This window comes from Hippocampus zosterae, chromosome 7, assembly GCF_025434085.1.
Source record: "Hippocampus zosterae strain Florida chromosome 7, ASM2543408v3, whole genome shotgun sequence".
In the NCBI taxonomy this organism is placed as follows: domain Eukaryota; kingdom Metazoa; phylum Chordata; class Actinopteri; order Syngnathiformes; family Syngnathidae; genus Hippocampus; species Hippocampus zosterae.
Genome location: NC_067457.1, coordinates 390,168 through 404,749, shown reverse-complemented (window position 1 = coordinate 404,749; position 14,582 = coordinate 390,168). Strand labels below are relative to the sequence as shown.

At 51.3% G+C, this 14,582-nt stretch overlaps 2 protein-coding genes across 5 annotated transcripts; both read left to right on the top strand.

The window, feature by feature from the left end:
- Positions 1-114: 114 nt before the first annotated feature.
- Positions 115-3,917, top strand: fkbp10b (FKBP prolyl isomerase 10b). Of its 3 annotated transcripts, none has more exons than XM_052069409.1 (10): positions 115-458; positions 607-752; positions 891-1,080; positions 1,229-1,374; positions 1,794-1,986; positions 2,100-2,245; positions 2,589-2,778; positions 2,862-3,004; positions 3,118-3,281; positions 3,380-3,917. In XM_052069409.1, the coding sequence occupies exons 1-10, from the start codon at positions 265-267 to the stop codon at positions 3,566-3,568; spliced, it is 1,701 nt and encodes a 566-aa protein (XP_051925369.1). In that variant the 5' UTR covers positions 115-264; the 3' UTR covers positions 3,569-3,917. The 3 variants fall into 3 exon arrangements, with proteins under 3 accessions (XP_051925369.1, XP_051925370.1, XP_051925371.1); XM_052069410.1 differs by having other exon boundaries at positions 116-458; positions 1,797-1,986; XM_052069411.1 differs by lacking the exons at positions 115-458; positions 607-752 and having other exon boundaries at positions 932-1,080; positions 1,177-1,374.
- Positions 3,918-4,360: 443 nt separating this feature from the next.
- On the top strand, positions 4,361-9,693 carry cpn1 (carboxypeptidase N, polypeptide 1). Of its 2 annotated transcripts, XM_052069435.1 has the most exons (11): positions 4,361-4,450; positions 5,052-5,141; positions 6,227-6,544; positions 7,402-7,598; positions 7,721-7,879; positions 7,974-8,150; positions 8,231-8,342; positions 8,508-8,647; positions 8,901-9,000; positions 9,091-9,209; positions 9,422-9,693. In XM_052069435.1, the coding sequence occupies exons 3-11, from the start codon at positions 6,310-6,312 to the stop codon at positions 9,530-9,532; spliced, it is 1,350 nt and encodes a 449-aa protein (XP_051925395.1). In that variant the 5' UTR covers positions 4,361-4,450; positions 5,052-5,141; positions 6,227-6,309; the 3' UTR covers positions 9,533-9,693. The 2 variants fall into 2 exon arrangements, with proteins under 2 accessions (XP_051925395.1, XP_051925397.1); XM_052069437.1 differs by lacking the exons at positions 4,361-4,450; positions 5,052-5,141 and having other exon boundaries at positions 5,568-6,544; positions 7,724-7,879.
- Positions 9,694-14,582: the final 4,889 nt, after the last annotated feature.

Here is a 14,582-nt window from a genome sequence, read left to right as displayed (position 1 = left end):
GACACGGGCCGCACGACGGCACTTTGTTGTGACGCCGGAAGTTGTTTTCCCCAAAACGATGCGCTTTCTCTTGGTCGCAGCTTTGACTAAAGACGATTTTGCCTACCCCCGCCACCTCCCCCTCCAAAAAAAGTCCGACATTCCTTCCTTGGAATCGCTGCTGGAGGCTGTCCACGTTTGCAGCTCACACATCTGCGCGCCGAGGCCTCCGCTCGAAATTAACAGCCCAGTTGTCGTTTTTCAAGCCTTATTTTGGTCAAGACGATGTTCGCCCGTTGCATCGTCCCCGTGTTCGTCGCGTTCGTGTGTTTGGCGGAGTGCAACCCCAGCCCGCTCGGCGATGTCGTCGTGGACAGACACTTCATCCCCCCCACTTGTACGCGGCAAGCCCAAGACGGAGATCAGGTTCGCTATCACTACAACGCCACTTTTCTCGACGGGAAAACTTTTGATTCCAGGTAAGAGCATCCGCATTATTCTCTCTTTGCCATGGGGAGTTTTCCTCGCGTTATAAATGTGTGCGATAGATGGCGTCGTTGCAGCAATGTTCTGCTGGGACTTGACACGTATCATCCCCCCCTACCCCCCTTCCACCTTCCCGTTTAGCCACCAGCGAGGGGCAGCCAAGGTGGGCCTTCTCGGGGAGGGTCGCCTGATCGCCGGCGTCGAGAAAGGACTGCTTGGCATGTGCGTCAACGAGCGACGCACTCTCACCGTCCCTCCGCACTTGGCCTATGGCAGCAACGGAGCAGGTAGGATCAATTCCGATGAAATGATAGTACATTCCTTTTTTTTCCAGTGTATTACCGATTTTGTAAATACTAATCAGCAACTGGCACTTAAAAAAAAAATCAAAATCAAATGCCAGTCCTTGACTTGTTGCCCGCAAGGTGAAACGATCCCTCCGGACACCACGCTGGTCTTCGAGATCCTTCTGCTGGATTTGTGGAACAAAGCCGACCTGGTGGTCACCAAAACCATCAGCACCCCCAAAGAGTGCAGACGTTCGGTGATGCGCAGCGACTTTGTGCGTTACCACTACAACGGTACCCTGCTGGACGGCAGCACCTTTGACTCCAGGTGAAGTCCGGCGTGGGGCCCGCCGGGTCGGCCGCGAGCTTCCCGTTCGGGTCCGAATGACGCTCTTGTGTGTGCTGTCTGTACTCTGTCACGCAGGGGTGTTGTCTGTTCTGTGTTTGACTTTTTGGCTTGTATGAGCCCCACGCAGCTACGTGCGGAGGCAGACGCGCGACTCCCTGGTGGGCGAGGGCTGGCTGGTCAAGGGCATGGACGAGGGCCTGCTGGGCATGTGCGTGGGCGAGATCCGGAATATCCTCATCCCGCCTTTCAAAGGCTACGGAGAAAAAGGCTCAGGTAGACGATCATGATGATGATGATGATGGTGATGACGGGTGAGCAAAGTAGGGCCCACTCCCCCGCTTTGTTGGCTTCCTGACTCAAGTCTGCTCATGTGCAGCGAGGAGATGTCATTGCGTGACGACCTCTGCAAGCAAATGCTAATGTTGGCCTTCCAAATGTGTCACAGCCTCGTCATTGTAGTAGACGCGCTCGCGCGACCCATTGACGGCTAAGCCCTTTAGAAATCCAGATGGAGGAGAGTCGTGAGTTCAACTTGTTTGCTGTTGGTTGGAAAAAGGGCCGCCGTGGCCGCCCCGCCCCGAAAATGCCGCCGCTATCCGAGCGTGACGAAAAGTCCCGCCGCTTTGCAATTTTGCCCCGCGGTTTAGCGGCCGGTCGTTACGGTCGGCGATTTGACGGCCATTTGATTGAAGCAGGAGCGGAGGTCCCCCCCCATGCCACTTTGGTGTTTGACGTGCTGCTGGTGGACATCCACAACCCCAAAGACAACGTCACCGTGGAGGAGCAGGCGGTGCCCGAGTCGTGCCATCGCCGGACGGTGGCGGGCGATTACATCCGCTACCATTACAACGGAACCTTTCTCAACGGCGTCACCTTCGACACCAGGTCAGCCGGCCGTCGGCTCTTTGTCGAGCCACCGGGGAATCGAAAAAAGCGCCTCCTATCCAACGTGCCGGTTTGGGAATGAGCGCGACGTTGAAATGCGCCGTGTCGGACAGCTACCAGAGGAACGGCACGTACAACACCTACATCGGGATGGGCTACGTGATCGCCGGCATGGACCAGGCCCTGCTCGGGGTCTGCATGGGCGAGCGAAGGAGGGTCGTCATCCCGCCGCACCTGGCCTACGGGCAAGACGGAGCAGGTACTTGCCATTCAGTCCGAGCGGTGACAAAGTAGGGCGACGTTTCCGGAATGGCGCGGAAACCGCGGCTGGCCGAGATGTGCCTTGACATTTAACGCTCTGTATTCAAAATGGAGTTAGCCTAGCCTCAGGCTAACAACCCAAATCCAAGCCCCTTAGCCAACCCCTAACTCGAATCTCGAAAACCGACGCTAACAAGCCACATCTGAAAATACAGTTTTGACCAACAACAAAAAATAATAATAATAAATTGTAAAAGGTAAGAAACTAAAGAATGAAGTCCACCTCTAAAAGGAGAATAGCTCCTTCATTTTGTTTTGTAAACTCCAAACTGTTTTTCTAGGCGACGTGATCCCGCCGTCTGCCGTGCTGGTCTTCGACATCCACGTGGTGGACTTCCACAACCCCAGCGACCAAGTGGACGTGCAGGTCCTCCACCGCCCCGAAGTCTGCAACCACACCACCGAGGTGGACGACCTGGTCCACTACCACTACAACTGCACCCTGGTGGACGGCACGCGCCTCTTCTCCTCGTCAGTCTTTTTTTTTTTAAATTATTATTATTATTATTTTTTTTTTTTTTAATGCAGGCAATAATAAGCTCGATTTGTGACAGGCACGATTACGAGAACCTCCAGGACGCGGTGCTGGGCTCGGACAAGGTGATCGACGGGCTGGAGCAGGCCTTGCGGGGCATGTGCGAGGGCGAGAGGCGAATGGTCACCGTGCCGCCTCACTTTGGCCACGGAGAAAAAGGAGGCGAGTACTTGCATGCGGTCACTTCCGATGCATACTTGCCCTCGTCTATTGAGGAAGTGGCGAGAGGGTGGGGGGCGAATCCCTCCGGCGTAACGCCTTCTTGTCGGTTTCAGCCCCGGGCGTGCCGAGCAGCGCCGTGCTGGTGTTTGACATCGAGATGGTACGCGTGCAGAAGGGCGTGCCGCCGGGTTACCTCTTCGTGTGGCTGAAGGAGACGCCCCAAGATTTGTTCCAAGCCATGGACGTCAACAAGGACGAGGCCGTGCCCCAGGAAGAGGTGGCCGTAATTGAACAACCGCTTTTTTTTTTTTTCCACCCGATGAGTCTATCCACCGTTTCGGAATGGTGAACGTGCGGTGAACGGTGTTTCCGCAGTTTGCCGACTTCATCAAGCTGCAGGTGTCGGAGGGCAAAGGTCGCCTGAGGCCCGGGATGGCCGCGGAGCTTGTGATCGCCGACATGTTTGCCAATCAGGACCGCGACAAAGACGGACGCATCACGGCCGAAGAGCTGAAGCTCAAGGTGGACGAGGACATCGAGCGAGCGCAACACGACGAGCTGTGATGCATTTTTTGGGGGGGGTAGTTTTGTTTGCCCGTGTTGTACAGCCTTCTTGTTTTGCAAGTAAAACAACTACCCGGACTTGAAATTTCCTTTTACAGCCACACTTTAAATGTCAAATCAGACTGATGAAATGCAGTCTTGGGATTCAACACACACACACACACAAATGTTTTTTTCTCAATGCAGCATTACAATCAATCAGGTTGCAGGGAGAAAAATGCTTTGGTCTTCATGGACAAAATTTCAATTTGGCGATGCACATTTTGCACGAGTTTTTCAAGGTTTGGCGTTTGTTCAATACAAATGTAATTCAAGTTTGCGATCAATAAAACGGCAACTGTTCCATTCAGCGGCGGAGTGCAGTGTGTTGGAGCCTCGACCGCTTTACTATCTCGTGGTAATTTGACCTTGAAGGGATAAGCTTTGACATTTGTTCTGATATTTTTGCACCGTTATCATATCGAATGTCACCTCCAATCAAAAGTGAATTCAAATCCATTTCTTCAATTTCTGAATTTGAATCCTGTTTTGTGGACCATTTCCAATTCAATTCTCCATTCCGACTGGATTCTGACTTGGTATACAAAATTGATGTCCAGATGCACTCAATATGGCATTCTAAGAGTTGTTTATCCTGTCGTCGCCGTCATGCGCCAATTTCTTAAGAGATCAAAAAAGTAAACGTGGTTTGAGGAAAGCCAAAAATGACTTCAGGAACTGTGCGACTGGCCTCACGATATCGGCGACCCGCATGCCTTTGTCGTTTCATGGACAGCAGGGGGCGATATGGAGATCCAAACCACCAAGTGAAAGAAGAAGAAGAATGGTACCACTTCCTGTTCAATAAGCAAGTTTTTCCGCTGACCAGAAGGCGTGTTCACGGTGAGTACTTTTAACATTTGAAACTGTAAGTGTGTTTATGTAGACAAATTAGGAGAATAATCACGACACGCTGCTCCTCTAAGTCGTTTATTGGTCCTCACTAAATAACTGGAAGTTATCGTAAAAACAACATCAACAAAGGTGGCCAGCTAGCTAGCACAAGTAGCCCTCAGCTGTCAATCAAAAACCAATCAATGAGAGCGTTCGACTTGAATGTTATTTTGTATGTTTTCCACACCAAAACTGCTGTCCACAGTGGAAGTGTGATGGCTTCACATCGGGGATGGGTGGGGGGGCAGATTCGATTTTCACACGTGTTTTCGGGTCCCTAAATCCATGCCCAATTTTCACGTGTTTTAATGTGGTGTGTGCATTTCTTCTGACTTTGAGATCCCTTTTTCCACTGGAGGGCAGTGTTGCCGTCTCCAATTAATGGGAAAGACCTATAGCCCGTTTTTCCTTTCAAACTTGGAAATTGAAGAATGGAAAACGAACCTTTTATAACCTGCTTATTTTACACAACTCGGGAAACAAGCCACGACCGTAATTCGTTTCCCTCCATCTTGTTCTGCTTTGACACAAAGACGTACTTTTTCTCCAGTTTGTCCGCTGCTGCGGCGCCGTAGAAGAAGATGAGGTAGCAGCAGAAGGTCAACGTCCTCGGTGTCAAGGCTTCGGTGGAACAAATGAGGTAAAACGGCTTCGTGTTTAGAGTCTTGCGGGACAGCACATGTCAACAATCCTTCAGACAAGGTTGTCTGACTTATCACTTGGAATGTGGTGACAACATATCGTGTTTTTACTCTGGTAAAATGGCAATGAGATTCTGGTGAAAGTCTTTATCTTTTCAAAATATTTTCGAGGTTTTTCAAAGAGACTTTGGATCCTTTTCAGACAACTGTTCTACAATGATTGACAGTATTCCCTTCTTATATTTCAACTCATTTGATGTCCAGATTAAAACTTGACTCAGAATTGACGAATTGTCTCCTTTCAATGAGTAAATGTTCACGTCCCGCAATCTTGTGTGTGTGTGTGTGTGTGTGTGTGTGTCGGGGGGGGGGGGGTGTTCAGACAAACAGCAGTTACTCAATTCCCAGGGATAACTCTCTCCTCCTCCTCCAGCTTTGACTGACAGCTTTGCTCGCACACTCTGTGTTTGTGTGTGTGCGTGTATGGAAAGGCTAAGGGGGCGCAGTCTTGGCACGGCCGCGGGGCTTTCGGGAGTTTAAGTGCAGCGTTGATCTGGATAGAACACATCTGCGGCTACTGCACTGCAGAATGTACGCAAGCTAGCGGGTTGCTTCAGAACTGGGATTCATATCCAGGTCGGGTGTGCGCACGCACGCACGCACGCACACAGAGCGCCACTGTGTTGACTCAAGAGTTAATGAATGGATGACTGGAAGCTGGAACGGGAGCAGCGCCTTGGAAACCAGCCTCTTTTCCCAGGAAGGGAGCACGGGGGACAAAAGAGAGAGGGGGCACCCAAACTGAAAATTGCCTGTTTACCGAGACCCCAACAAGTGCGGGGGGTGGGGGTGTGGGGGGAGCAAAGGTGGGCCTCCGAGCATTCCGTGCGGCGCGACCGACAGCCACTAACATGTACTTGACAAGGAGCCACGGGGGGAAAAGGGGAGAAGCAGCTGTCGGAGGAGGAGAGTGAGACAAAGGAGCGACGGGGGGGGCTGTCCTTACTTGCTCTCCTTGGCGTGGGAGGGGGCACAGTGAGGGACTCGAGGAGCCTCACTCATTTTATGTTTGCCGTGTGCAAAGGCGAACGCATGTGAGAGAGAGGCGGAATTAAAAAAAAAAAAGAAAACAAGGCCACCCTTCCTCGGGCTTCCACTCCAGCCATCATGCACTGCGGGGGGAGGGCTCTCCTTCTTCCCTGGCTCCCCGCGCTCCTGGCGGGGTTCCTGGCGGCCGGCTCGGAGTTCCGGCATCACCGCTACGAGGACATGGTGAGAGCTTTGTTCGCCGTGCACAACCGCTGCCCTTACGTCACGCGCATCTACAGCGTGGGCCGCAGCGTGGAGGCGCGGCACCTCTACGTGCTGGAGTTCAGCGACAACCCGGGCATCCACGAGCCGCGTGAGTAACACCTCGCTCCGCCGCGTTAAGACCACACGGGGGGGGGAGTGCAGAACTAAAACGGGTCACCCAGTCATTTTGAGGGAAGACGATGTGACGTTTTCCACGGAAACGCTTGCGTAGGCGGCGCGTGTAAAAACTTTTGGCTGCGTGTTGACTCCGGTTTCATCGGAGCGGGAATGTGATTGCTCAATTCGAAGAAGGTACGCACACTCGTGCCGCCACCACGTTATTTCACTTGTTTATTTTGACTGCCCCCCCCACTGCACGAAAAAGATTTAGCTGAGTTGCACGGGGTCAAAGGTCACATGAATGTTGGAAAAATGACAAAAACCTGCCGTTTAAAACGGGGGCTGCGCAGACTATTTACATCCGCTACGTAGAATCCGTGTCAAGGTCGTGGCGAGAGACGCCTTTGGGGCGGGGGAACGCCTCGCTCGCTCGCTTTGGGTTGGGTCGCCTGCCAGCGCATTCTTCAACTGTTATTCCTGGTCCAAAAAAGGAAAGGTCCAAAAACGAAACGAAGAATGTTAGATTTGCATCGAGTAGTTTTTTTTTTGGGGGGGGGGGGCGAGAGGAAAAAACATCTGCAATTCATTCCAAGTCACTTTCCAGAAGGTTGGTTGCGCCGCATGTTTATTTGAGGCAAAAGCGCCGGCGTTGGCGCGACAACTCCCACGTCCCCATTGGAAAGGTTTCCTTCCAGAGTAGAAGGATAAGCGGCTGTTCCGCTGCAAGGTGACACGGGAGAAGCAAAACGGCCAGTGTGGCCTTTGTGCCGGGAAGTTCTCCGTCGACTTCCAACCCGTTTTCCCTCATTGACCCGTCGCCGTCCCTTGTTGCCTTTTCTTCCCCAGTGGAGCCCGAGTTCAAGTACGTGGGCAACATGCACGGCAACGAGGTGCTCGGCCGCGAGCTGCTCATCAACTTGTGCCAATTTCTCTGTGAGGAATTCCAGGCGGGAAACCAGCGCGTGGCCAGGCTGCTCTACGACACGCGCATCCACGTCATGCCCTCCATGAACCCCGACGGCTACGAGGTGGCTGCCAGACAGGTAACGGACGCCCCCACAGACAAAATGGGAGAACGTTCGACGCGTCGTCGTGTCATTTTGAGACGGACCATGCAAAAGAATGCCAAGGAACGCCCGCACCTCCGATGCGCTCGCTTTTCAAGCAGGGCCCCGAGTTCAACGGCTACCTGGTCGGTCGAGGCAACGCGCGCCAAGTCGACCTGAACCGCAACTTTCCCGACCTGAACGCGCTCATGTACTACTACGAGAAGAGCGACGGACGGAACCACCACCTGCCGCTGCCGGACAACTGGGAGCAGCAGGTCGGATGCGGGAGGGGGCGGGGCAAGGCCATAAGACGTCAAACGGACAAAATGTGTGTATGTGTGTGTGTGTTAACTTCAATCCCATCCTCAGGTGGAACCCGAGACCCGGGCAGTCATCAAATGGATGCAAAACTACAATTTCGTCCTGTCGGCCAATCTCCATGGCGGCGCGGTGGTGGCCAACTACCCTTTCGACAAGTCGCGGGACGCCCGCATCCGAGGGAGGACCACCTACGCCGCCACTCCGGATGACCAAATCTTCCGAAACGTAAGCCGCCGATACGAGCGCGTCTCTCCGGAAACGTCACCGTCAGCTGGGCCGGTGTGTGTGTGTGTGTGTGATGTCAGCTGGCGAGGACTTACTCGTACGCGCACGGCTGGATGCACAAGGGTTGGAACTGCGGCGACTACTTTGACGAGGGAATCACCAACGGCGCCAGCTGGTACTCGCTGTCTAAGGGTCAGTCAAGAAACCCTTTTCAATCCTGATACGCTATCGAGTTGTTTTCTTTCTTTCCTTTTTTTTTTTCTTTCTTCAAGCAAGGTCGTGACCTTGCTTTTCTTTGTTTAAAGCGAGGTCTCAATTTGTACGTTACGCTTTTGCGTCAATGTGGCCGTGTCGCAGGCATGCAGGACTTCAACTACTTGCACACCAACTGTTTTGAGATCACGCTGGAGCTGAGCTGCGACAAGTTCCCTCCCGAGTCTTCGCTGGCCGGAGAATGGCTGGCCAATCGCGAGGCGCTGGTTGCCTTTCTGGAACAGGTCGGTTTGCGCTACTTTCTGGCCAACGTACACTTTCGAAATCCACGAGAGAAGGCTCAGACGAGCGCCTTTTGCTATAATTAGACGCAAGAGACTCGAGTCAAATACGGCCTTTGTTTACTAAATTAAAGGCTCTTGTTTGCATTCTCCAGCAGTGATTTCAGGGGGCACTTTAGGCGTAGCCGGTCGCGGTTTCTGGCATGTGCTAAATGTGTGGTCGCACAGGCAAACGCAGGCTTCTCCTCCGTTCCAGGTGCATCATGGGATAAAGGGCATGGTGTATGATGAAAACAACAACCCCATCGAGAACGCCGAGATCTCGGTGTCGGGCATCGACCACGACGTGACCAGCGGTCAGTTGTTTTTCCTCGGGCGCTTCCCTCTTCGTGCTAGGAAATGAAAAGTCTCGCCGCTCGTCTGAAAGATTGTTCACGGCTCCCCAGGAGCGGACGGCGACTATTTCCGACTCCTGTTGCCCGGCACGTACGCAGTGACGGCCTCTGCCCCGGGTTACGCCGTCTCCTCGAGCACCGTCACGGTGGGACCGGCTGGAGCCACCCAGGTGGGTTCGACACTCGTCGAAAAAACATCCTCCAAGGCGTCACGCCGTGTTTTGAAATTGCAACACCGGTCATTATTACTCGTGTGGTAGTGGCACTCACGTGCTCCCTCTAGTGGTGCAAAGAGAAGCGGCGGATGACAAAGTGGGCCTCATGTGAGAGGGCGTTCGAGACTTTCACTTGTGCTCTCTCTCTCTGTTTCTCTCCATGCCAGCATGATTTTTACTTGAAAAAGGCCCCGAAACAAAACGTCAAGACCAAGCAGCACCACGGCAGGAGGAACGCGGCATCTCCCAAGTCCACCTTAAAACTGGGCCCGAGATGAGACGCACGCCCACGTTTTGAATAAATATTGCAAGAATCGTGTATTTATGTAGCACTATAGATGCACATGAAGATGGCTGTCCTTTTTTTCGGTGGGGAGGGGGTATTTCCCATGACGTTATTTGTTGAAAGTAAAAGTAAAAGACTGCGTTTCTTCTCCTGTGACGTGACTCAATCGCTGTACACTAGTTCTTAATTATGTCGTCATCTTTTGTGATCGGGAAGCCTGGTTTTGAATCCACAATAAGGGCAGGCTCACTTGCACACAGACAGATTCTGGTCGATTTTGCCCAAAGCATAGCACCAACATGCCGGAAAGTGTTGCGTGGGGGGGCAGACAGTCATTTCTGTGGCCAGACGGAAGCTCTTCCAGCGGGTGGCGCCAGAGGACAAGATGTGACAAAGCCCGGTGACCTGACAGCGTTCAAATTCCATGGCACGGTGACACGCGTCAAGGTGGCAGGAAAACATCCATCTGTAAATTGGAACAATCTCCACTTGGTCCAAAGGCAATGGACTCATTTCGTGACAGAGCTACAGTATTTGCCTTCGCGGTGCTTTCCTGAAGGTAAACAGTGGAACAATGGCTCCTCTGTGAAGGACGGGAAAGAGGAAAAGGACACTTGACATTTCTAAAAGGGCTTCTCCGTGGCTAAGGGCCAACTTAATTGTTTTCACCTGGACTTCAAAGTGGAGTCGTGGTTGCGAGGCCATGATGGCGGTTGAGAGACGGGGCGTGACATGTTCTCTTTAATTATGAAGCCCCAGAGGACCGGTCTGGTCACAGCGTCTCCACAACAAAACGGACTGTGTCCTCCTACGGTGCAGCAAATATTCAGAAGACAACAATGGACCTCCCGATCCAGTCAAGTCAAAGAATGACTCTTGAATGAAAGTGGCCACAGCCAGAGGAGACACAAAGACGGCGTTTCATGCAGACGCAATGTCTTTGTTACGCGTTTGTGCACAGAAAGTGTTGTCACGGATGCCCTCATGTGGACCTACGCTGCCGGGCAACTCCCACACTCTTCGGAAGCACGTCCACGAACCGGGAATCTACGATTTACCATGAGAATTGGGTGGCCCGCGAAAAGATGATCAACATTTATACAGTTGTAAGCCTATGTTATATTATAATGATCATTTTATGTTTGGGCATCATATTATTTCATGTTAAGCATACCTAAATTATATTCTGTTGTTTAATAATTGTTTGGAGGTGTTTTTATATTGATGGGTTCTGATTGGCTGTTAAAGTAACAGAAGCAGGAAGTGATTTTAGTTACGAGCGTTGTGTTCTCGAACGTGCTGCGGTGCAGATGTCTCCCCCGCCCCCCCCCCCCGCCCTTTTTTAAAAATAAACTGCACTGAAGGATTCCATCTCTCCTTTTGTCATTCGTAAAGTAGAGATATGCACTAAAAACAACGAAGCACTCAACTTACACAGTGGATAGGGTATGTCTCAACCAATTGGTCGGTAGTACTTTGGCATATTTTGTTCTGTGGCACGCTTTGCAAACACATGAATGACCACGGAAGGCCATCTGTTGTCTATTAGCGCTGATCCAAGGCAGGCCTGCGCCAATGGAAGCCCATCCCATCGTGCAATGGGTGCGGTATGTTCTGTGGAACGTTCCTCTTTGTACGTGATGCAAAAAACTATTTCAGCAACATATTGAGGCCGAAATGGTGATGTACTGCCAGTTTTACATTGATCAATATGCCCCTGGGAAGTCGGATCAAACGCTCGTTCGGGCCTTGGAGATTCCCCAGACATCCCTGAATATTTCCACACGGGAGTTTTAGTGTCACTTCAATTCCTTCCTTTTCCATGCTCGCGCTTGAGAGAGGCCTCGGTTTCCTGCCATTGTTTTTGCACATACGAGATCACATGAGGAAGCTGTCATGCAGAATCAGCAAAAACGGCATACCATACAGCCTTTCTCGCTTCACAAATTCACGAGCTCATTCGTTTTATTCCTAACTTGTCATGGGCTGCATCAGTAATGTGCGAGATGCAGAGAGAAATTCTAAAATTATAACATGCCTTTTTTGAAGATCATCATAGCAAAAAAAAAAAAGATTGAAGATTGTGCGTGCCTGTAAATTAGAACATCTTTGGAGAAAACATTTTAATGAACTTTTATTTTTTTAAAAAGCCGTCCCAATTCCAAATTGAAGCAATAATTTCCTTTGTTAATGTAGATATTGTTTTGTCAACTGGTCAAAATACGTCGCTGTTTATGAGCATTATTTAGCATTAGAAAATAGTATTATTCATAGTATTTGTATTCAGTTTTGGGAGAAACTTAATCGTGTCTTTTGACGTACAAATAAACTAAATACAGTATTTATTTCGTCAAGAAAAGGAGACTATGAATTTGAAACGACGCACAGAGTCGGTAGGTACGATGTTTCCGGTCAGGCATAACGTGGGGCAGCTATAACAGCTGATTGGAAAAAGTGCACTTTCCCTTTCTTTTCAGTCAGGCATCAAGGTGGGGCACCTAACGGGAGTTCAGAAAAAAAAATGGGTGGTGTGAGTGGAAAAAAAAGGCATGGAGAGGAAACACGCAAAAAGGCAAGCTCGCCGACCAGCGCCTCTGACGTCTGACCAGATGACAGCTGCTCCGGCAGCGACACATGAAGGACCGCGCCAACATGGTTTTCCACCGAAATAGCGGGGGGCCTCGCTTTGTGATGATTGCTTTGCAGCGATACGCAGTGTAGTTGCTCAACTTGCGTCTGGGGGACACGCGTGCCAAGGAACACATCATCAGCGCAGCGTTGCAAGAGTTGCCTTCTGGTGAGTCAAGCTTGGATCTTGAACGCCGTCGCTGGATTTCAATCACCCCGGTAGGTTGAGAATTGATTTCCCGATTTTTACCGAAAACGTGAGAACTCTGCGTTTCTGGGTGTGTAAATTGCCACGAACAGGCGATCATGCTCAATAGAACAACAGAAGTCTCCATCAATGTTTACCAAACTGGACCTATTGACTTCAAAAAAGGCAGTGAAATAATGGCCGCAGATTAATTATGCACGTGGACGAGCATGTATCTTTGTTCTGCCTGTCACTATATGCGGCTGACACAGATCGAAAACTAAAGATACATTATCTGTAATTTGCCATTGAAGTGAATGTGATTCTTTTTCCTCCAGTTCACGAGCTAATAATCCGCCTGCAGTCTCTCATCTGTGCGTCCAAATTTGACCCGAGTGTTTTCATAGGTGTGCAAAGCCTCCTCGAGTTGTCCTTACGCCGCCCGCGTCTGCTGTCATCAACTGAGGTGAAGGGATGTGATCCGGCAGACTCGAGTGGCAGCTTGTATTCAATTGAGCCCCCATTGAGCAAGGAACTGACCCGGACGTTATGTGTCGGGGCTGACGATGTGGTATCGGTGCATTGAGTATCGGATTTTTTTAGAAGAAGTCTGATGAACTATTAAAATATACGCAGATATCCGAGCTGTTCTCCTGTTTATGCAAAGGATGGGCTCCACTCGGTGTGGGCGTCTGTCGTTTATATTCAACACGTGCTTGGGAAAGGACATGGAAAAAGAGGAGGAGAGTGTGTGTGAGATTCTGGCATCCTCTTGTGGAATGCCCTGACGCTTGCTCACCAAATATGAAAAGAGTGTGTCGCAGCGGCTTTTTCCAGTGGACGCGCCCGTGCTGGGGTTTCCTCCTGCGTCCTTTCGGCCTCACTGCGAGACGCCCAACGCGACTGACGACGTGTTGCATTGACGGAAGAAGAAAGCGTCAATACAAAGGTGCAATAGAAAAGCGGGCGATTGTGATGGGTCAAGGGGCCAACAGCCAAAGGTGGTGACCGCCCTCTTTCCGTTTGTTTGTTTGATATCCAGAACTGTCCGCTGGCGGTTTTTGCGCGTTGTATTGAATTCCGGCTGACTCGGCAGTGTGAATGAAGTCAGCCACGCAGTCAACAGTTGGGATCCAAAGTGATCCGGCCCTCTCCAGAGGCTTCTGCCAGTCCGCCCCCTCTGTGGCGCTCTGAATGGGCCACGAGCTGCCGCGTCGACATTGTCAGATAAAGGACGCGGACCGTCGGCGACATCCCATGTCGTGCAGGCTACATGCTGGGCTCCACTGCCAAGTGGCTCACAATCATACCGTCTCTTGCATTGCCATGTGTGTCTGCTTTCATTGGCTGTCACTGAAGCATTTGACACAGTAAATTGCAGCACCTGGTGGGCATTGGCGGTAGTGCCCTTGAGTAGCGTAGGGCCCATTTGGCTCCGACTGGACCTTTTGTGTTAACCTTTGTTGCTTTGAGTCACGAACCGCCCCATCGGCGTGTGGGGTTGCACAGGGTTCAATTGTGGGGCCTCTGCTGTTCTCACTGTACATTGGTACGCTTACTTGCGGTTGCTTTCAAGTGCTCTTCAAATACGGTTGAGTGGAGACTGCCGTGGTCCGTTCTGGAAGGCTTGCAGCGCGGGTTCTCACCTATTTTAACCCCCCCCCCCCCCCACCCCGTTGCAAGAAAAGAGCCACCATGGTAGAATGTGCAAAGTTCATTCGTTATCAGGACCTTGTAAAGCACGCAGGAGGAGACACACCTGTTTTGGTCTACCCATGAGATGCCAAGCGTGAATGGTCACGGCAAAGTTGACGAATTGTTTTGAACCAGGATCATGTTTTCCCTCCATTTTTTTTTCTTCAAACCCAAACAAAAGTGGCCTCCATCCGGTACTTTTGGTGAGTCAGAAGCATCTGACACCCTCCACGAGTTCCAGGGTGGACTCCATCCGGGAGAGATGACTCCGGGCCCGGCTGCCCCCCCCCCACCCCCTCCGACTCTCATACGTCATTTTCCTGGCCCTAGCGTAAAAGTCACCAGGCAACGCAGTGACACACTCACCCAGAGCCATAAATAACAATAAGGAGCTTGTCTGGCTGCTTGCAGATCTGCGGATTAGCCGGCAGAAAGCGTTTGCAGCAGTCCAGCGGCCCTTTGCGAGTCCAGGTCAGCACCACCTCAAGGTTCAAATGGGCACTTTTGGAAAATACAGCCGAGGGCGGCGCCC

Excerpts from the sequence above, each read along its gene's own strand:
- cpn1 (XM_052069435.1), top strand. The coding sequence starts at position 6,310 with ATGCACTGCGGGGGGAGGGCTCTCCTTCTTCCCTGGCTCCCCGCGCTC. Across the intron at positions 8,343-8,507 it reads CTGGTACTCGCTGTCTAAGG|GCATGCAGGACTTCAACTAC; the intron begins GTCAGTCAAGAA and ends GCCGTGTCGCAG. Across the intron at positions 9,001-9,090 it reads CGACCACGACGTGACCAGCG|GAGCGGACGGCGACTATTTC; the intron begins GTCAGTTGTTTT and ends ACGGCTCCCCAG.
- fkbp10b (XM_052069409.1), top strand. The coding sequence starts at position 265 with ATGTTCGCCCGTTGCATCGTCCCCGTGTTCGTCGCGTTCGTGTGTTTG. Across the intron at positions 3,005-3,117 it reads TGGCCACGGAGAAAAAGGAG|CCCCGGGCGTGCCGAGCAGC; the intron begins GCGAGTACTTGC and ends TGTCGGTTTCAG. Across the intron at positions 3,282-3,379 it reads AGGCCGTGCCCCAGGAAGAG|TTTGCCGACTTCATCAAGCT; the intron begins GTGGCCGTAATT and ends GTGTTTCCGCAG.